The sequence below is a fragment of the Sycon ciliatum genome, chromosome 11 (assembly GCF_964019385.1).
Source record: "Sycon ciliatum chromosome 11, ocSycCili1.1, whole genome shotgun sequence".
Lineage (NCBI taxonomy): Eukaryota > Metazoa > Porifera > Calcarea > Leucosolenida > Sycettidae > Sycon > Sycon ciliatum.
In genome coordinates, this window is record NC_088653.1 from 208,465 (window position 1) to 229,012 (window position 20,548).

Sequence of the window (20,548 nt, forward strand, 5' to 3'; positions counted from 1 at the left end):
CCTGTTGACAAATCCAGTGTCACATCCAGGAAATCTACCGTCTTCATGCCAGCGCTGATGGTCAGTTTCAAACTGAGATTCGTGAAAATCTGCCATGTGGTTTTTCTGGCGCGGTCTGCTGTACTGCCCGTCGCATCTCTGATCACCGCTAGTCCATCATCGCGGTACAATCCGATGTCTGCGCTGTCGAACTCCTCCGATAGCTTTGACAGAGCATATGTGCCGACCAGTTCGCAGACTTCTGCACCGTCGAAGCAGCCCATGGTCACGTCGAAAAGTCCTCTCCCGTCTTTCTTCATCCACTCCCGATCACTGTTGAAAAGCAGGGACTTCCGCGAGTGCATGACGATTTCCTTATCCTGCTGCGTAATGTCCGTGTACTGTGTGGCGAAAGTGAGCGCTTGTCCGAGTAGGTCCTCGGATATGGATGGGTAAAATTCTGCAATATCAAAACAGATAAACGAGCATGTGGATTTGTTTTCTAATCTTCGGAACCACTCGATCACTGCGGTTGTATTTTTCCACGAATTGATGTTGAGTTCTGATCGTACTTTCTGCACAATTCTCTCCATGATGCTTTTACTGACTTGGCCAATGTCGCTTTTTGCAGGGTTGATCAGCCGGCATGGAGTGCTTTGCTGAAAGTTTTCTTTTTGGTCTTTTAATGTGATGTAAGCATCTTTCCTCGCCATTGCTGCTCGTAGAGAATTCGATAGTGAATGCTGCTGTCTGATGATCGCTCCGATGCGTGAAACTTTAAGTTACAGCTAACACAGCGTTTCGCCTCTGTTGTGTGTGTATACTGCTCTGTACATTCGTACATTGAGCACTCTACCTCGAGCTTCCAGGACCGGCCTTGTTTGTACATACATACATACATACATACATACATTGAAGTACCATACATGTACATAGCGCTTCTTGGCAATTTGGAATAATTTATTTTATTTTATAATTATATATTTTTGGTCTGAATCCTTTTTTCTTCTGAGTCCTTTTTTCATTATCGTCATCTGTTTTCATTTGGTCTTTTTGGTGAAGCACGTAAAAGCATAATTAGCTGTTTTCTCGAGCATCCTGTGAGCATCCTCCACAGCATAATCCAGTCATTTCCGAGCATAATCCGCTTACCCCTACTAGTGTGCAGAAGGAACTATGACACTATGTAGAATTACATGGATTGTGACTAAGAGGAGCATCATGGCGAGTCGATTGTCCAAGCCGGTCGTATTGTGAAGATAATGATAGACAAGAGCAGTGATGTAGCAATGGGATTTGGGATAAAGAAGACGAGCTGTGAGAAGTTGACGGGTCACTAGAATGATAATGCACTTTTGTGCTCCTGCACATATTGCCAGGCGTCAGGCGCCCAGCCTCCCTGCCTCTCCGACCCAAAATACACAACAACAAAACTGAACTAAAGTTTTACATAATTTAATTATTCGACAAGACGGAGACGGGCAACGGACAAACAAAGAAGACCGGACACAACAAGGGAAACTGGAAACTGAAGAGAATGACAAACATCATAGCAGCACATGAGCATGCACGCAAACAAAACAAAACAAAATGCATGACAATGATGTAACCGTTCCATGGTGCATGCACAAACTGGATGTGAAACCCAAACCGTCTAACTGGAGGAAAAGGAGAGCGCAAAACAGAACAAAATATACCAAAGGACCACAACAAAATTGAGCCATGAAACGTCTTTCTTTCCAATACAAACGAAATGTAACAAGCGCTTTACACAAAGCATCTACAACTGTTCCCTTCAATCCAATGCAGCAGATAATAATACTCACAGATATTAGAGGTTTGTTCATCACGTTTCCAGCAGTACTCTATATACACACAGGTATAATTACTATTCTCTGCATTCAGTGGTGCAGTTGAGTATACTTACAGTGTTTGGAGGTTTGTTAGACCAGAAAACACACCGGCACTTAATTTCTGGATCTGATTACCGTCCAAATATCTACAAACGACAAAGCAAAAAGACAATGTTGCTCTTGCTATGTTCCGGGTAGTGCACAAAACACCGAGTCTAGGATAATGTAGTTCTTTAAAAAGCCGAATCATGATCTTCTTTTCAGAAATAACCTAGACTCCTAACCACAACATGATTCGTTTGCAACTTGGTAAGGTTGCACAGTTCACATTCACCACTGTAAATATAGTCTCTGGCATTTTTCCTCTATTGTCAAGCAAGAGGTTAGTTGCAAAGCTAAGAAAACACAATTGATTTTCTAATGATGCATTGTTTGACACTGCAGACACACAGTTCACATACACCACTGTTAATTATTTCTAATGGTGCATTGTTTGACAATGCAGACAAATAACTGGCCGCCGAAGAATGAACAATATACTGGCTTGAATTGTTACAAATTGGGTGAGAACTGAATATGACAGTATACCTAAACTGGGACTTCCCAAGGGATTCATAGTCTTTGGCGGATCATGGCTTTAGAAAAGGTACGAAAATCCTCGGTCTTTTTTATTGTTCGTTAAATTAATGTTTCGTTATGTTGACAATCCCCCCCCCTTGTTATATTGATGAAAAATGGAGCAGAAATAGAAGAAGTGCGTACCATAAGGTTTGAAGGTTCTGGAATTTTCAATGCTTTTCGAACATAATCTGTCATTGGTTTAGAGAATTATCCGCAAATGGCGAATGCCTCAGGGCTTCAATTAGTAATCTAAAGACCATAATGTATCAACTTCGGTCTGCGCTTCCTAAAACTTCAAAAATTTTGAAAGTCTGAAAGCAGGTATTAAATTCAAGAGTGATCTCTACAGCATCTACCGGAAATACCCATCCCCTACAAATTTCAACAAATACAAACACCAGCGTACCTATTTAAAATGCCTTTCCGGATCCTGCCATCGCTGCTACATCCACAACCTCCGTGCCACGATATCTCCCACAAACCCTCGCCTCCCATCCCTCCCTGTGCTCATTCGTCAACTGCAAAATCTTACCAGCGCCCGAGTCATACCTTCGAAGATTGTGGGCTGAACAAGCACCTCTCCGGAATCCATTGGTAACTTATATAACCGCCACTTCGTCAGTGCTGGCTTACAGGTTGACCCCGATGCTCCTATTCCCACTATTTCCTCCCTACCTCCACCAGCAACTACATTGCACTCCCAGATCATCACTTCATTGAATGTTCACAAGTACATTGCAATACTGCCTCTGAACAAATCCCCCGGAGCTGACAGGATCACCAATGAGATACTCAGGAAACTGAGCTACTCAATTGCCCACCCACTCTCCATTCTTTTTAACCTTTCCCTCTCCTCCGGCACATTTCCGTCACGATGGAAGTCAGCCACTGTCATTCCAGTGTACAAAAATAAAGGCGACAAGAACAACCCGTCTAATTACCGACAAATCTCCCTCCTGTCCTGTGTCTCCAAACTGCTAGAGAGAATAATGTACGACCGCTTGTATGGCCATATCTCCCCTCTTCTTCACCCCGTACAATCTGGCTTTCGTCGTAAGGACAACACATCCCTACAATTGTCCAGCATAATCCAGGACCACTGTTCCCTAGAAGAGCGGCAGGTCTCCTGCATCTGTGCCTTCGACCTCTCCAAGGCCTTCGACACTGTGTGGCACAAGGGCCTGATCGTCAAACCTCGTGCCCATGGTGTCTCCGGCTCCCTACCCGCCTGGATAACTAGCTACCTGTTGGACCGAAATCAGTGCTTCACAGTGAATGGAACCTTATCTGACCCCGAGTCTGTTACATCCGGAGTGCCCCGGGGCTCCATTATAGATCCCCTGCTCTTCCTCACATACGTTAATGACCTCCCCTATGCATTTCCCAATATTTCTTTTTTTGCAGATGATACCACTATCCTTGCTTCCTCCCCATCTCACGCCACCCTGTACCCCAAAGTTCAAACCTGTAACAACAACATTGTTCACTGGATGAGCACTTGGTACCTTAAGCCAAATGTGACCAAAACCGAGCTCCTCCTTTTTCTCCCTCCCACAGATCCAGTGGCCATCTTCCACTTTCCGGATGATCCCGGTCACCATATCTCTGTAGCGCCCCCCATAAACACCTTGGCATTGTCATAGATTCCGCACTCTCTTGGTCTCTCCATGCTGATCTTGTGTCGTCCAAAGTATGGCGATCTGTCGGCATCATGTCAAGTCACTTGTCCTATTTGCCCCAAAATTGCCGGATTAATTTGTATAAATCATACATTCTATCCCTCTTCACATACGGCTTCCCTGCCTGGTCTACCATTAACAAAACCCACATAGGTAAAATAGAAGTTCTCCATCCCGTATACTGCGCATCATATTTCGTACTGATCGTTATATCTCAAATCTAGACTTGTATGCTGCTGGATCCACTACCACTCTGCAACACTACCTTGATGCTTCCAAGTGCACCCTGGCACATTCAATTTTTCTTGACCAGCACCCTGCTCATTTACAATCCCTTAATTGGTTTAAGTCAAGTGGCACCGACCGAAGCTGCGTTCGTCTCCCCCTAGCTAGGTCTACCCTATTCGTAAATTACCCTTTCTTTTCCTCCTACTCCACATGGCTCCAACTGCCTCCCAGTGTAAGACAAGCTCCAGATATGCCCAAATTCCGTACCTTCGTCAGACAGCACTTCCGTATCTCCCAGTAAACAAAATCACAATCACCACTCCCGCTGCATAGCTCGCTGAGCAACCCGTTGCTTTGTAAGTTGCTAATCCCTTCCCACTTTGTGAAAGTGCTCTTCATTTTCTTCTTTCTCTTCTTCCGTGGTTGGTCCCACCCTCTCCTCAATTCAATTGGCTGTCTTGACATGCCACGAGGTGCAGAAATAAATAAATATAAATAAAATAAAGTTAAAGAGGGATACATGATATTTAATTAGCCACTGTAATGCAGTTCTGAACACGTAGGAAGAATTTGTTGCTCCATTATCTGTGCGCTGCCGTCTGCGTATCCCAAGCACGTAACCCTTTTCATCCAAGTGTTGTAATTGTAACACCATGTTGTAACTTTACCGTGTTGTAAGTGTAACATTACTTACATGACCAGGAGGAGGAAAAGGAGCACACTGGTGCATCAACATTGGACGTAGATGAGGACGATCAGATATAGATCGCACTACAATTATCGGTGGATGACCACCACAGGACCTAAAAGTACATGCTGACGAATGTGTGCTCCCCGGTGTTGAATCGTTTTAGCTACGTACTGATTACTTTAACGTCCGCATTGAAATTTAAAAAAAAATGATAAGATTCGTTTCACTCAGGGTAGGTAGAACAATATTCCTCACAATGACCACTTTACAGCTTTACACACGGGTACGACAAAGATACAATGGCATCACCTCCTTCTCGATTCGTGCAGAGCCATTACCCACCCAGATCAAACGCAAAAACACAGGGCGTCTTTCTGGTCCAAACGTTATTGTCTTCCACGAAAATGGTTTGTTACTGATAAACTTTGCTAGGAAAGTCTTCGTATAACCCATCTTTGTTATTCCTTGTCTAGCACCATTCCATGTGCTGAAATGGTCGCAAACTCGCCACCTGTGCTTGTCTTACTTTGGCAGCAGCCTTGAGAGCTGCCGGTGCTTCTGATGCAGTGTAAATGTCGGCTTGCAGTAGCGTCTGCATTGTATTGCACATAAAGCCGTTCTATCTTTCTTTTAAAAAATTTCTTCGGTCACATACCCAATTTATAAAATAGTAATGAAAGCCACTGGTACTGAGATTAGGACAAGCGTAACAACTACTGAGCACAAACTGCTCTGAGATGCTGCAGTGAAGGTGGGCCATTGATGGCTCTGTCAACGTGAGGTCTGCAAATCACGGCCAAAACACCCTGAATCGATCAGCATCACTGAACGGCGACCGCCGATATTTCCCTGTACGCGACGTAGGTCGTGTTCAGGTTCATCACCGAAGCTGACGTCGCTGACATGACACCTTTCTGCAACGGGACCATTTCCTACAGCTATGGGTGTCTCCGGCTCCGTAGGTTCCTGGAGAGCAACGTCTTAAACCTCCAGAGCTCCGAACCGGTTAACGATATTATAACGGCGTGGGTGCTTGGGTCGTCGCCAGTAAGCGCACCCCCTTTCTTACTGGCGGCCTGCATTTGGGTAGGGCTGTCCACCCTCAGAACAGTCTTTAGCGAGGTGGCCTGGCTTCCTGCAAGCAAAGCAGTGTCCCATTGCTCGCAGTTCGACACGCTCTTGGTCCATCCGCTTGCGGAGGCCCTGACCACGGAAGCAGGGCAAGGGGCGCGACTCTTTACTCGCTGGTGGCCCCGACGCCGGTGGCCCTGACGAACGCTCCATAGTGTTTGCTGCCATGGCAGCTTGCTCCAGGGTACACGGATGCTCACGCATGACCTGACGCTGGATGTGAGGCACTAAACCCCTGAAGAACAGCAGCGCTTTGGTGTGGTGGTCAATTTCCGGCACTTGCAGGCTGAAGCGAGTGAAAGCATCAATGTATGCATACAGCTACCCGTGGTGTGCTGCGGAAATAGGTCTTTTGCCAAATAAGACACGCAGTGACTTGGCGGGGCATGGCATGCGTACTGAATGCGTGACCCAGGCTTGCCATACATGCAGTGCATTCCTCCCAGCGCGAGCTCTTGTTCTGGAACCGCAACGATCAATCACCGCGTTTGGCGTGTATTTACCCAGGCGGCCAGAAAAAAGGGACTCTCCTGGATCGGAAAAAAACTGACAGCGAAGGATTCTGTTTTCTTCTCGCTTCTTCATTGCTGTCCAGTATGTAGAAAGGGTTTTTCGCATTTACTTCTTGCTGGACCTTTGTGATATGTTTGATACATGGCTGATGAAGCCGTTAATGAGCCGAGCACTTCATCTCTTGTGGCGGTACGTTGCGATGAAGGGAATGTTGTCACTTGATAGTACTGCGAGGGAGAATCAAGTTGAATAAGCGATCCCAAAGCTCGGGTTTTGATGCCTTTGGACAACGATTCCTTTGAAAAATGGACAATCAACTAGTTGAAGACTTACCTGCGAGTTAGAGGAGCCGGAGTGTCCAGGAAACGGGGTGATTTGCTCGATCGGTAAGTACCACTTCAGGATGCAGTCTTCAACATTTCGCACAAGAAAAAGTACATTTTATCGATACATGTTTTACATTCTAACTTTCTCCATCTGTTCAGGGCCTGGTTCTATCACATCGATCCAATACTGTGCACTTCAGATATATTTGGCGGCAGGCATCGGCAATGAAAGCGGAAAACCGCTGCCATTCAGAGCATTGTTGACGCTGAGCTCGTGGAAGCCCATAGCGACGCAATGAGGATATCGTCCCTCTAGCAGCTATATTTCGTCCTAGTTTTCCTGAAACTGGGTCCAGCTCTGCGCTACCAAAGGACCTATTGTATGGTTGCAAAGATACTTTTATATTCGCCCTTGTACAATGTAGGTCTGTAACTCAGCGTCCTACCAAGCACTGGAGATGGCAATTAATACCCAGGACATCAAGCGCCCATGTGGCCGACCCCATCTCAGATGGATTGACAATATTAAAAATGATCTAAAGCACGCCAATATTGATGTTTCTGACTGTTTTGAACTGGCTCTAGACAAGAAAGAATGGCTGATGCTTGTGGAAAAATGTGCTGCGCTTGCGTAGTTGTTCTTACTGCGATACGTTCTAACAATAATGAGATGCCTTTTGTCGGCTCTTCTGCCTGGATTTCGTTGACAGATGCGTTAAGCCCATGGATCCTTCCATGAGTGACATGCGAACTGTAACTATTATTATTATTGTAGGTCTGTTGTGACCATGGAAATTGATAAACCGCCAGCACTAATATTAATCAAGAGGGGTATTATTATTCATTGCACTTTTGCAAATATTGCAATCTAAAATACTATCCACATTATTTTATACCCACTAAGTCATTAGCTGCTCCGTATTGTGCATGATTGTTCAGGCACGACAGAATTCGTGTTGCTGAAGATCAATTCGTCATGCAATGCTAGCAACAGTTGGCATGGAAAACATAATTTGCTTCAGCAAGTAAAGGAGCCTGGAATACTGTGAGCAGGCAGCCAGCAATCCATATCTGAATGATGATAGGGAAAAGAATGGTTGGAACGATCTTTGAAAAGATAGAGAAGTCCCTGATTCGCTGCATCAGACACTCAACATGAATATGAATTCGTAACGTGGCAATTTGTTGCGTTTTCTGATTATCTTCTAAGGCCATCTGTTGCTTGATCGCTTGAACTTTACGCCATGTGGCATCAAGAGATCCCGGATGTAAAATCCTTGGTCTGCCATAATCAAAGTCCACTAGCCGGCTACTGGCAGAATATCTAAGTAGTGGCTTCTGATTGTGAGCTCGTGGTCAATGGTGGGTCCCGTAAATGATTTAGAGGTAAGCGCCGCACCACCATCTGGGGTCATATGGATGAGGCTCGTCAAGGTAGTAACGTTATGTGTCTTATATGAGCTGTAGAGTTGCGACTGCGCCGACAGACTGGAAGCGATATTACATTTCTGCACTGTAGCATCTATGATCATGAATGTTGTAGGATGCAGCTTTTTGAAAACATCCAGCAATCGGTCTGCCACTTGGGAAGGACGCGGCAAGATTGGTATGTGTGCCGTGGCCCGTGGCGAAGACTAACCATGGTAATGAAAAAGCTCTCTGAGCCAATTAACTTAATCTTCCGTTCATCACCGGGTTTCCGTTTCCGGGAATCGGCATCCACTGGTTTACTGCGAAAGGAAAGACGCTCTTATAATCCAGGTGAAGAAATTGAATACATGCATCAAACGCAGCAAGCAAAGGAAAACCAGTGTAGTACTGAATGTCAGAGTCTTCAAACCGAGCTAAATATCCAGGCTGATCTCCACTTGGATATCGTTGATAGCGACTATAGTATTCATCAGTGAAATGGTTAGAACAGTTTAACACACCACTATATTGTATGACATGATGGTACCCGTAGCCATTCCGCTCATCTCGACGAATGGCGGCAATCCAAGACTTTCTTGTGTCCAACTCGTCACTGCTCACGCTCTTAGCTTCTCCAGTTTTCGATTCCTTGCTAGCAGGGAAGACATGGAACAAAGTATTTTGTCTGAACGTTGGTCGCTGTTGCACTGCGGAACGCAGCAGTGATCGCCTTTCCCATGGCTAAAATATCTGGAGAGATGTTCTAGAAAACAAAACTAAGCCCTTCACAAGAACTAGGCAGAGAAAATCCAGTGACCGTCCTCATTATAATTCTAGAATGTCGATCGCGATCGCTTGAAGAAACATAGTTTTTGAAAGATACAAGCAAAACAAAAAAAGAAAGTCACTATTTTCTCGACGCGTCGGTGAGTACGTACACGCCAAACGCGGTGATGGATCTTTCCGGTTCAGGAACAAGAGCTCACGCGTGACTCGTAATGCACTGCATGTATGGTGTGCCCGGGTCACGCATTCAGTACACATGCCACGCCCCGCCAAGTCACTGCGTGTCTTATTTGGCAAAAGACCTATTAGTCCCATACGCGATGTTTCCTCGTTGTGCCGTGGTCCGTACACGTCGCCTAGTGCCACTTTCAGGGGCAGGCCAGTCGGAAAAGACTTGGTTAGCTTCCAATGCCGCTATCAACCGAAGACGAGCGCTTCCAGTCAAAAATCCTGTCACGTAGTCGACCCTCTGTGCCGCGTTTGGGAGTGCCAGACAGTAGGGCCAAACGTCCATTCTTTGAATGTAGCCGAATCTCCTCTAAACACAGGCGGCTCTTTCGTAAGGCGGGGTGTTGGCTCCCACGGTTCCGAGTTTGGATGTACCGTTCGGTTTCCTTAGCCAACGCGCTGAACGGTCTGGATCTCGGTTATCAGCCGAACGACGAGTAGGAGGAGCGTAAGCTGAGCGACCAGAACACCTGCCAAAAGCAGAGTAGTAACCATCCTCTGCTACCAGTTTAACAGATTTTTAAAATCGAACTTGAAAAGTAAGAGACCTGGTTGAGCGTGCCTCAACCAGCTATATGCAAAAGGTGATAGTATACATGATGTGGCAAAGGCGCCAATGAAGGTGCTAATAGACAGGCGTAAGATGCATGAGGTGCGAGGAAGTGAACATGGAAAAACTGTTACATCCATCCCAACTCTCACGCCGCAGCCTGGTTTGGAATGCGTATCGAGTGCCCAAAAAGCTGAGTGTTTTGGGCAGTATTTCGCCTCAAGATGTGGCCTGGGCGCCGACGACTTCCCCGCCAGCCAACCTGCGGCTGATTTCCCCCCACCTTCCTGGGTTCGTTTCCGCCCTGCCACTGTGAAGAGAGAACTCCGGCGCTTAAATGTTTCGAAAGGTACTGGACCGGATATCATTCCCGCGCGAGTTCTGAAGATGTGTGCTGACCCCCTAAGTAAGCCACTTTCCAAACTGTTCTTCCTTAGCTTCTACAGCATAGCCATGCCGACATCCTGGAAGACAGCTAGAGTCACACCTATTCAAAAGAAGAAATCCAAGAACATGCCTCAACACTACAGACCTCTGTCTCTGCTGTCTGTAATATCCAAAGCGATGGAAACGATTACCAATCGTCAGATAACCAGTTTCCTGGAGTCCCACAATGTCATCTCCGCGAAACAGTTCGGGTTCAGAAAAGGCCTGAGCACAGCTGACGTCTTAACCAAGCTCCACTCTGAACGGCCCAGAGCAGCCGGCCTTGGAGGAGCCGCCCATGTTTTGACAATAGATAAAGCAGGCGCCTTTGATAAAGTCATCCATGCTGGCCTGCTGCATAATGCTTCCGTGTACGATCTAGACGGCCCGCATCTCGGATGGATGGAAAGCTACCTGCACAACCGGTGTACTATAGTAGAATGGCCCCCCAGCAGATGGACCCCCGGGCATTGTACTATATAGTAGAGTGACCCGGGGGGCAATCTACTATATAGTACAATGACCGGGGGGTCGTTCTACTATATAGTAGATTGCCCCCTGTCATTCTACTACAGAGTCCACCAGACTTGTCGTTTCGCACGTGCAGATAGAAAGGGATGGAGTTTACACCACAGATTCCACGTGGACATTATGGATTGTGGCAAGAGTCCGGGTTATGAACTCTTGATTGTGGGAATATGTGGTGAAAAGTCCACAACATTTGTACATAGGTCGCGCACTTTTCCTCTTTAGGAGACATGAACATCCCACCTTGTGTTGGATTGTTTTTGTTTTGGAGTTGGAAGAAAGTTTGCAAGTTCAGTGTTCCTTTGCGTTTTCTGTGTGCTCCTTGCTCCTTTTGGATTATTCAGGAGTTCAGGAGTTCACGGACCTCTACTAAAATAGCGGCCGAGGGGGGTCGTTGTCCTATTTAGTAGAGTGACCCCGGGGGCAATCTACTATATAGTACAATGACCGGGGGGCCTTCCACTACCAATGTCGGAAGGCCTCTTTTACGGGCAAAGCAAAGCACAATCATCACCATGTATCAGTACAGTGAGTAGTTAAACCCAACACGAATGAAAAATGTGAAATGGAATAAAAACAATATTTGTAAAAAATAAATAAATTAAAATTAAAATTCAATATCGAACACGAATAAAATAAAATAAACAATATGTAAAAAATAAACAATATCGAACACGGAATTAATTCCGGAACTATCTACTCAACCAATTCATAATGCAATACCCGCACACTGCGTCAGTGATGGAACTCCGCTACCCGATCAACATGCAGAGACCACTCAATCACATGCTTAGATTTAGTTAGAGGCCGCTCTCCACAATGGCCAACTCCCTCATCGCATTAACTGGACGATGGTAGGCCGAACGTGCACCGCGAATGCACATTATGGCTGCCCTGAGCAAAGCGAAGGACAAGCGACACCGCACATAGGCCATTAGCTGGGCATACGGTCGATCGGCAGTTGCCAGCAATGCACACAACCGCTTAATGAATGCAGTACACTCCGGAGCACAACAACCCGCCGTGGTAAAGACTAGAGGGGTAAATGAACCACGGTCGACATTGTTGATACGCTCGGCATACTCACTCTTCTTGCGGCGCTCATGTTGCTTCAGAAGATCACTGACGGGCTTGCTCTTGTATGATGCTGCATCCGGGTGGAAGACCCGGACATCGAAGAACGCATTCTGAGCCCGGGTCCAGAACCCACGAGCTCGGACATCAGCCCGGGCGTCGTTCGCGGTGTTTGTTGATGCCGATAAAAACACCTCGCCTGTGGGGGTCATTCTACTATATGACACCGGCGCCTGCAGGCAGTTGTGGGCGGCCAAGAGTCCTCCCTGCACCATATCCAAGCAGGGGTACCACAATGTAGCATCCTTGAAAATAAGCTGTTTCTCCTGTACGTAAATGACTGCGAGGACACCTTGTCTGCTGTTGCTGAGCTTGCAACTTATGCAGATGACACGACACCGGATCAGTGCATCTCTGCCACCTCCAGCATATCCGACCCTGCAGCACAAGTCCAGCAAGCAGTGGATGCCGTCTCCCACTGGGGTTCCAAGTGGAAGGTCAAAATCGAGCCATTCAAATCCCAAGCCCTAATAATCGACGACCGCAAGCCTGACCCAGCGCTCCCACCAGTGCTCAATGGAGTGACTGTTCCTGAAGAGAAGGAAATTAAACTTCTGGGCATAGCATTCGACTCGCAACTGTCCTACTCAGCACACCTCCAGGCCGTGGCCTCAAAGGCTGCCCAACGCCTACATGTCCTGAGAAAGGTTGCACCCCTGTTGGACTCTAGTATGCTGACTTAAGGTGGCTCCGCCCACATGCGCGCACATCGAAAAAAAGTACCTTCTGCTGGCACGCGAGCGAAGCGTGCTAGTACTTTTGTAAGCGCGATTTGAAGCATGCAAACGTAACAATTGTACTTTTCCCGCGTACTCTCATCAAACTTCAAAATTATTGGGCTTTGTGTTTTGATTCTCCTTGCTTTGCCATGGCGTTTGTAATGGCTGCCTTTCCTTTCTTCGCATATTATAGCCGGTTCGATCGACTTATTTCTAGCACTGGGCTGCACTGAGCTGCCAATAATGCCGCTGCTGCATAGTGTTTGAAGCTTGTGTTCCAAGGAGAGAGTTGCACGTCGCGTTCAGTCTTTCATGAGAAATAACACGAAAAAATAAGTCGAGCCTGTTATGGAATCTGAGATTGGTGAGTCTTGAAGAACCAGAGCACGACTCTGGGCATCGTGAGGCAGAAGGATGCAAGGGGCAAGTCGTGCTTATGCCCGAGGATGTCTTGGTGGGACGAAGGTATGTGTCGCACATTTTTGTTTGTTGATTTCTGCCTGGCATGGTCACCTTGACGTTCGTGATAGATGCTCACCCACCACTGGTCGTCGAGGTGTCCTTGTCAGCTACGTATTATATTCCTTCTTGGACATCGACGATTGAATTCTCTGGGTGTCTTCGGATCGTGGAGTTGAGATTACCAGATGAAAAGTTGTATCTTGTCAATGTCTTCATGTGTTCATTATCCATCTATGTTTTTGTTCGCCACATTTTGTTGCCCGATCTGCCTTGTGTTGGAACCATTGCTGTATATCGACAGTACTGCACGATTGACTGTGTGAGGATGCCACCTTTGAAGATACAGTCTGGTTGTACATATTGGCTGTGCAAATTTTACATTAGTTTATATTTATTGCGTGTATATACCATAAAATGCACAAAACACAACCCAATAGGCTGTCGAAGTGCCTAGGTCACGCTGCCTGAAAACTCGTAGTTACACGTAGTTACAAGGCCAAGTGGTCACAAACAAAAGTCGCACCACCTGCACTTGTTCCCACGGCATCACTTTGACGGGGTGCGCTGGTGCAGATCGCGACTTCAAATTTTGTTTTACTTCAAAACGTTTCTCCTTTGCTCTCAAGCCATCGTGCAGTGTTTTCCTGCTGAGTATTCACCAGCACCTGAGAGATAGGAGTTCTGACTTTCGCTTGCCGCTGGACAAATAAACGAGCTCAGCCCAGAGTTGGTTGGTCTCAGAACTAAAAGAAATCAGCGATCGCTCCGATAGAAATAACAGAGACACCCATCATTGCTTCTTGGCCGGCGACTACATGTTAAGCCGAACGACAGTACAGGCACAGCAGTGGCCAAGCAAAAAATCAGCTTCGACTTCTTCTTCTCTGCAAATCAAAAACTACAAACTCGCCGACAAGTCGCAGTTTATTTGAAATAAATTGTCTTGCTTGCGCGCTCCTCAGTCAAAATGATGCTTTAGCTGTGTTCAATGCATGCTGCTGCCACTGGATACACGACAAGTGCAGGTGGCGCGACTTTTGTTTGTCACCACTTGGCCAAGTAACTACGCGTTGTCAAGAAGCTGTGACGTCAGACTTTGACGGCTTATTGTCACGGTGATTTTTATTTTTCACTCCGTTATCACTGCGGTAAATCCTAGTTTATAGTATTGGACAAAGAATCTCATCCTGTGAACTATATGTTCCCAGACCTATTCACTGAATACATGTTCCATTCTTGAACCATGGTGCAGAATAAATACGTATTTGTACTACAGTCAACTTCGCCAATAACGACTGTGGATATAACGACAATTCGCGAATAACGACAGAATTGTCATGCCCAGGGCAAAGTCTCATCCTACTGTAATACTTCCTCCGCGTCATCGAAATTGTCGCAGTTTGACTTTTGACATAAAACGGGGTATTTACTCACCAGCACTCGTATCAGAGGCAAGGAATCGGACATAGGCAGTAGTCATCAGTATAGGGTGACGGCAAAGTTCTATTTTCTGTTATTGGAATCTGAAATTTTTGAACTAGACGCAATTTCTTCGCTGATGTCGCTGCGATGGTAATTTCAACTCGCTGAGATCAGTCAGGCGTTGCAGGCTGCACATTTCTCGTGCTTATGGCCATTCACTCGAGCCTCATCACTGTTTTACCTTAGCTGGGGTGAGAATGACTTCGTGGAACAAGTAGCAGCGCTCGGAGAAGCATCGAGGGGTCAGCAAACTAAATGCATGCAACGGCGATAAAATTTGTTGCTCTGGCTGAGACACTCAGTACATGATTTTACCTGCAAGAGCCGTGTACTATGGTGTAGACTCTACACGAAGTGCTAGTGATGCACGCGCAGGTGCCGTTCCAGTGATGCTGAAAAAGAGGGCGCGCTGGATGATAGTACACTTACCTGCATGAGCTGTGACCACACAGGTAAAATAAATGGGCATGCCACGGCTAAAAAAAGTTCATTTTCAAGATCGAGGTGGTTCCGCCGACGGTAATCAACCGACCTCGCAACGATCCTTTATTCTTACTAGGCTTCGTTAGGGGTGAAGTAGAAATCATCCAGAGCTAGCAGACGACAAGCATAGCAGCTCTTGTCCTGTAGAGAAAGTCAAAGCGTCTGAGATGAGGCGCGACCAACTTTCAACCTTCCTTGAAATATTTCGGAACGATATTTTTGCGTCCATTGACATCAGCGACGACGAGGACTTCATCTCTGCATGAAAACTCTCAGCCCAACTGTCCTGGAACGTTACTCTAGTCTTCAGACTATCATACTGTGTAAAAGGTTTTGAATGGTTTAGCTTATGGAGTTGTCAGTAACAAGTGGCAAGTCACTAGTCAAACTGCGACAATTTCGATGACGCGGAGGAAGTACATACAATGAGACTTCGGGTATACCGACACTTCACAAATAAGGAAAATTTGTTGATGCCCCGCCGAGTGTCGTTATAAGCGAAGTTGACTGTATATTTCTGCAATTGCGAAGTTCACCAAATTGTTGTAATATCCTAAGTAAAGTAAGATAATACAATTATCAATGGTGGGTATGCGTCATAGTTTTGGCCTGCAGAGATTAGACTAAAAAATCTGAGGAAGATACACTTCATTAGGAAACAACAGCTTTTTCTTATTAAAAATTGCAAAATTTCATGTATCGATGCCTCTCCAAAAAACAACTCATGTGACGCCAAACATATCGGTGACCCCCACCCAATGTTTTGGACAATCAACATAAGCACTACCCAAGGGACAAATTCCCAAGTTTATATATATGGGCCTCAACCAGCGAAAAGAGCCCTTAGGATCAAATTTTTCAAAATTCCTTTTTGGTTAGAAATTTGTTGAAACACATCTACGGAAGGACCTCAGCCAAGAAAAAGTTCAATATTCTGATTCAAAACGGGTGTATACACCAATATACAAGGTGTACTCCAAATTGGTGCAATGTATGTATACGATGTATGTGTACAATAAAATTAATATTCAGCATTCTAAGGTGGGTAGGCAGCTCGAATACCTTTGAAATAGTGCAGTAAGCAGCTAGAATGACAAAGAAGAGCGGAAGAGTGCGGAGACATGATCGACTTATCTGCAGCTGCATCCTGCGTGGAGTCGTTCCGCAATGTCTTCCATTTCTTCCTGCGCAGCTGACAACACGATGTCGCTGCCGTCACTAGTCCCAGACTCAGAATTTATCTCAGGTGATGACTCCTCATCTTCCGACTCTGACGAGTCATCGACCACCTTGAGCCACAACGCAGCAGGAGATGACGGCTGCGATTCCGCCTCGCTGTCGACATCGATGTCGGAACCAAAGAACGTCTCATCCTCTCTCTGAACTTCAGCGGCTACTTCAGCATCCACTCCCCACCAGGCTTGAGCTAGCTGTACACAATGACTGCCGCGTGTGCTCTGCGAACAGCTCTGGCGTCCGCAGCCATCGTCACAAGATCAAGGAACACTTGAGTCGCCACTCGACACCACTTCAACTAACTTCAAAGCAAGGAGATCAAGAAGAACTCGTCGCGCTGTTCGCAGCGCGATCAAAAAATCGTTGAACGTCACAAATCTACCTTTTTTCTTGAAAAAATTACGAAACCTCTAAGGGTCGTTTTCGCTGATTGCGGCTCATATAAACTTTCCATGTTTTTTTAATTTTTGGAGTTTGGTGGTCTGGGCCACCTTAATTTGCCACCTTGAAACTTGGAGATAGAGAAGTGAAAGTAGGGTGCGGTTTGACATGTTGTGCTCCGAGGATTAGCCTCGAGGTGCGTCTCTCTACAGAACTTCCCCTCCCTATTATTGCTTAGAACTAATAGAAGAGACCAACAGTACCAATGGCGACAAACGAAGGCATGGACCTGGCTTTGGTTGGCTATGAGGAGCTCATCAAGATCGGCGAGCAAATGTCTGTGGATAAAGCCTCGAGCCTCTCCCGGCCGGATCTGGTGAGCGAGCTGAGGAAGCGTGGAGTGGGCGTGTTGGCGCAGAGTTCGCTACCCACATCGGAGCTCCAACTTGCAATTGTAAGCCTTACTGACTCAATTAGCTGCATGTCACAGGAAATTGTCTCCTTGAGACAGGATAGAGCCGACAAAATCCTGAGTCTGGAATTAGAAGTGCAACAACTCAGGCGGGAAGTTCAGGGGCTCCAACAACCAGAAATCTGTGTACACCCTCTCGTACAGGAAGCACAGCAAAATTTGGCAATGTCCGGCGGGAAGTTGTACAGCACCGCCGTAGGAGACTTGAATCCCCCACGTGCACGCACCCATATTTCCTCTGGTCCTATGCAGTACACACAGGGTAGTACGGGTTCTAGTACTCACCATATGACCCCCGCTCACACCACCTCGAGCCATTTGTCGCAGCCTGTTTTGTCAATGCATGGCACCAGACCACACCCACCTGAGCAATCCAACCCAGGGCCGAGTGCTGCAGGTGCAGAGTGGTCGGAAGTCACACGCCGTAGGGTTACGTCACGCTACGTGAAACCTCAGCCCCGGGCAGCCGACCCGCGTGTGCTAACAGGGCCTGAACGTACAAAGAAGCTTGTTCTGTACGTTGGAAATGTCAGCCCGGGTTGCAGAGCAGAGTCAATAACAGCGTGGTGCAAGGCCCGCCAAGTTGACGTACTGAACTGTTCGATTTCAGAAAACACGTACCTGGGTACTTGCCATGCTCGCGTAACCGTGGCAGCATCGGACGAGGACAAAGTTCTCGACTCCCAATTCTGGCCGGCCACCATCCAGCACACAGTGCGAAAGTGGCGCTTTGCTGATGCCCAAGGTAACAAGTCGTCTTCTACTTCGCGGCGAGGCAGTGATGATCAATCCTGAACTGTCATGCTAACAAACCAACATACACAACGATGCAGCAACAACGACTAAATCCCAAAGCCCCTGTATTCACCCCACGATCGAAACTAGCCCACCCGCTCTACCCCGCTCAGCCCTCCTCTGGCCGACCCGCACACATTGCATGTCCAGCGCTAAAACCATCAGCGTTCCCTTTTTTCCCCAAATCCCAGCGTGATTTAACCCTAGTATCTCTGAATTGTCGCTCTGTTGTCAACAAGTTGTCTGAGCTCTGCGTTATTGCCGAATATGCTAAGCCTGACATAATCTGCCTAACAGAGACGTGGCTCTGTCCCTCGAACCCGCTCTCACTGTCAGGCTATATCTGCATCCGCAGAGATCGACCTCCGGAAGACAATCGGTCAGCACATTGTAGCCGTGGGTATGGGGGTGTTGCCGTACTTGTCCGTTCAGACTCCTTTCCGCACGTCTCCCCTCGTGCCGACCTTCAACGCCCTGGCTGCGAGTCTGTGTGGCTTGAACTTGGCTCCCCCTCTACTCAATCTCAGAATCCCATCTTACTATGCTGCATGTATCGACCACCCTCACAGAGCACAATGCAATTGTCGTACTTTTGTGACATGTTTGTTGAGGCATTACAGTCAGTCTGTTTAGATTCTTATGATCTGTTAGCGACTGGCGATTTCAACGCCCACAACTCAAGCTGGTGTCCCACCGATTCTACCTCGAAGGCTGGTGATCTCCTGAGCACAGTATTTGCTGCTCTTGGGCTCCACCAGATGGTTGACTTCCCCACTCATTCCTCGCCTAATGGCTCTGTTTCGTGTCTGGACTTGGTGATCACCAACCGACCACGCCTCGTGCGCTCAATTGATCAAGCACCTCCCTTGGGTATGTCTGACCATATACAGATTGTTTGCACTTTATGTTACGCCCCTATTTCGAACTACTTCCCCAACTCTTCCACTGGTCCTCCCTCTTCACTGTATCGCTTCAAACAAGTACCTTCGCACCTTAGGCAATTAATCAACGCTTATTTAGCTGGCTACAACTGGTCCTCTCGGAACTCGTACACTGATGTTAATGACGCACTTCATCACTTTGATTGTGAGCTCCAGTCCGCCTTCCGTCGTCACCTCACCTTATTCGGAGCCACCCACACTGTGACATCTCCACGACCCCGCATGCAATCTCCACCATGGGTTACTGCTGAGCTCAGGTCTGCTGTAAAACGCAAGCGTGATCTATATAGTGTGTACAAAAAATATCCGACAGCAGTAAATCATGCAGCTTATAACCGACAAAGGAATGCTGTAAAGCACCTGTCTCGGCAAGCACATCGTCAATATATACGCTCCATCCAAGCATCACTAACGTCACCGAATCGACCTACACTCTTTCAGTTTGTGCGAGCACAGCGGCACACTTCCGGCCGTGTCATGCCCCAAACGATGATAGCATCTGACGGTACGGTCGCCACGTCCCCCAAGAGCATAGCTGATGTTCTGAACACTCAGTTCACCTCATTTGGGCTACCTGATGCTCCTTCGTGGCGCATTCCCCATTTGTCCCAGTCGCCTTTCATATCTGTTCCGTTCCGTACAATCACTGTCACTACGTTTCAAGTTCGGAAATATCTGAAGCGCCTGAAATGTGGAAAGTCTCCCGGCTCAGATGGGATCCCGAATGAAGTGCTGCAGTCTCTTGCACCATCAATGGCCTATCCTCTCGCCATTATTTTTAATATGTCATTTCGAACTGGTACATTCCCACAGGATTGGAAATCCGCCATCATGACACCGCTTTACAAGAATAAAGGCTCCCGTGCTTGCCCGGCAAACTACCGCCCCATCTCTCTGCTGCGCACAGTTTCCAAACTTTGTGAGCGTATTGTATTCGATTCCCTCTACCTGCACATCGCTCCGGCTCTCTCACCAGCTCAGTCGGGATTCTGCCATGGTGACTCAACTCAATACCAGGTGACTCGACTTGTCCAAGACATAGCGACAAAGAGGAACTGTGGGGAGCATGTGGGAATGGTGTTTTTTGACTTGGCTAAGGCATTCGACACCGTTTGGCATCGTGGCTTACTTGCCAAGTTGGAGGTCACCTTCCGGGTGGAGGATGCTGCCTTGCGTTGGATATCCTCGTATCTGTCTGCTCGTTCTCAGGCTGTTCGCTTGTCTTCTTTCTTGTCTGATCCCCTCCCTGTAACGTCTGGAGTGCCCCAAGGTTCCATTCTGGGTCCTTTGTTATTCTTGCTTTACGTTAATGACCTACCTTCAGTTGTCCCCGATGTTAGTTTGTATGCGGATGACACTGGCCTTATCTGTTCTGATTCCTCCCCTGCACAATTACTCCTTACCATGCAGCATCGCATCAACAGCACTGTCATGTGGATGCAAACGTGGAAACTCCAGCCCAATTTAGACAAGACAGAAGCCATGTATATTTCT

General features: G+C 47.0%; 1 protein-coding gene across 1 annotated transcript in view; it reads right to left on the bottom strand.

Moving 5' to 3' along the window:
• LOC135827294 (slit homolog 2 protein-like) overlaps nucleotides 1–20,548 on the bottom strand; it is a 190,935-nt gene that overhangs the window by 156,689 nt on the left and 13,698 nt on the right. Inside the window, exon 4 of the mRNA XM_065339819.1 lies at nucleotides 1,907–1,978. Within this exon, the coding sequence (XP_065195891.1) occupies nucleotides 1,907–1,978 (72 nt within the window). The remainder of the gene's footprint in view (nucleotides 1–1,906; nucleotides 1,979–20,548) is intronic.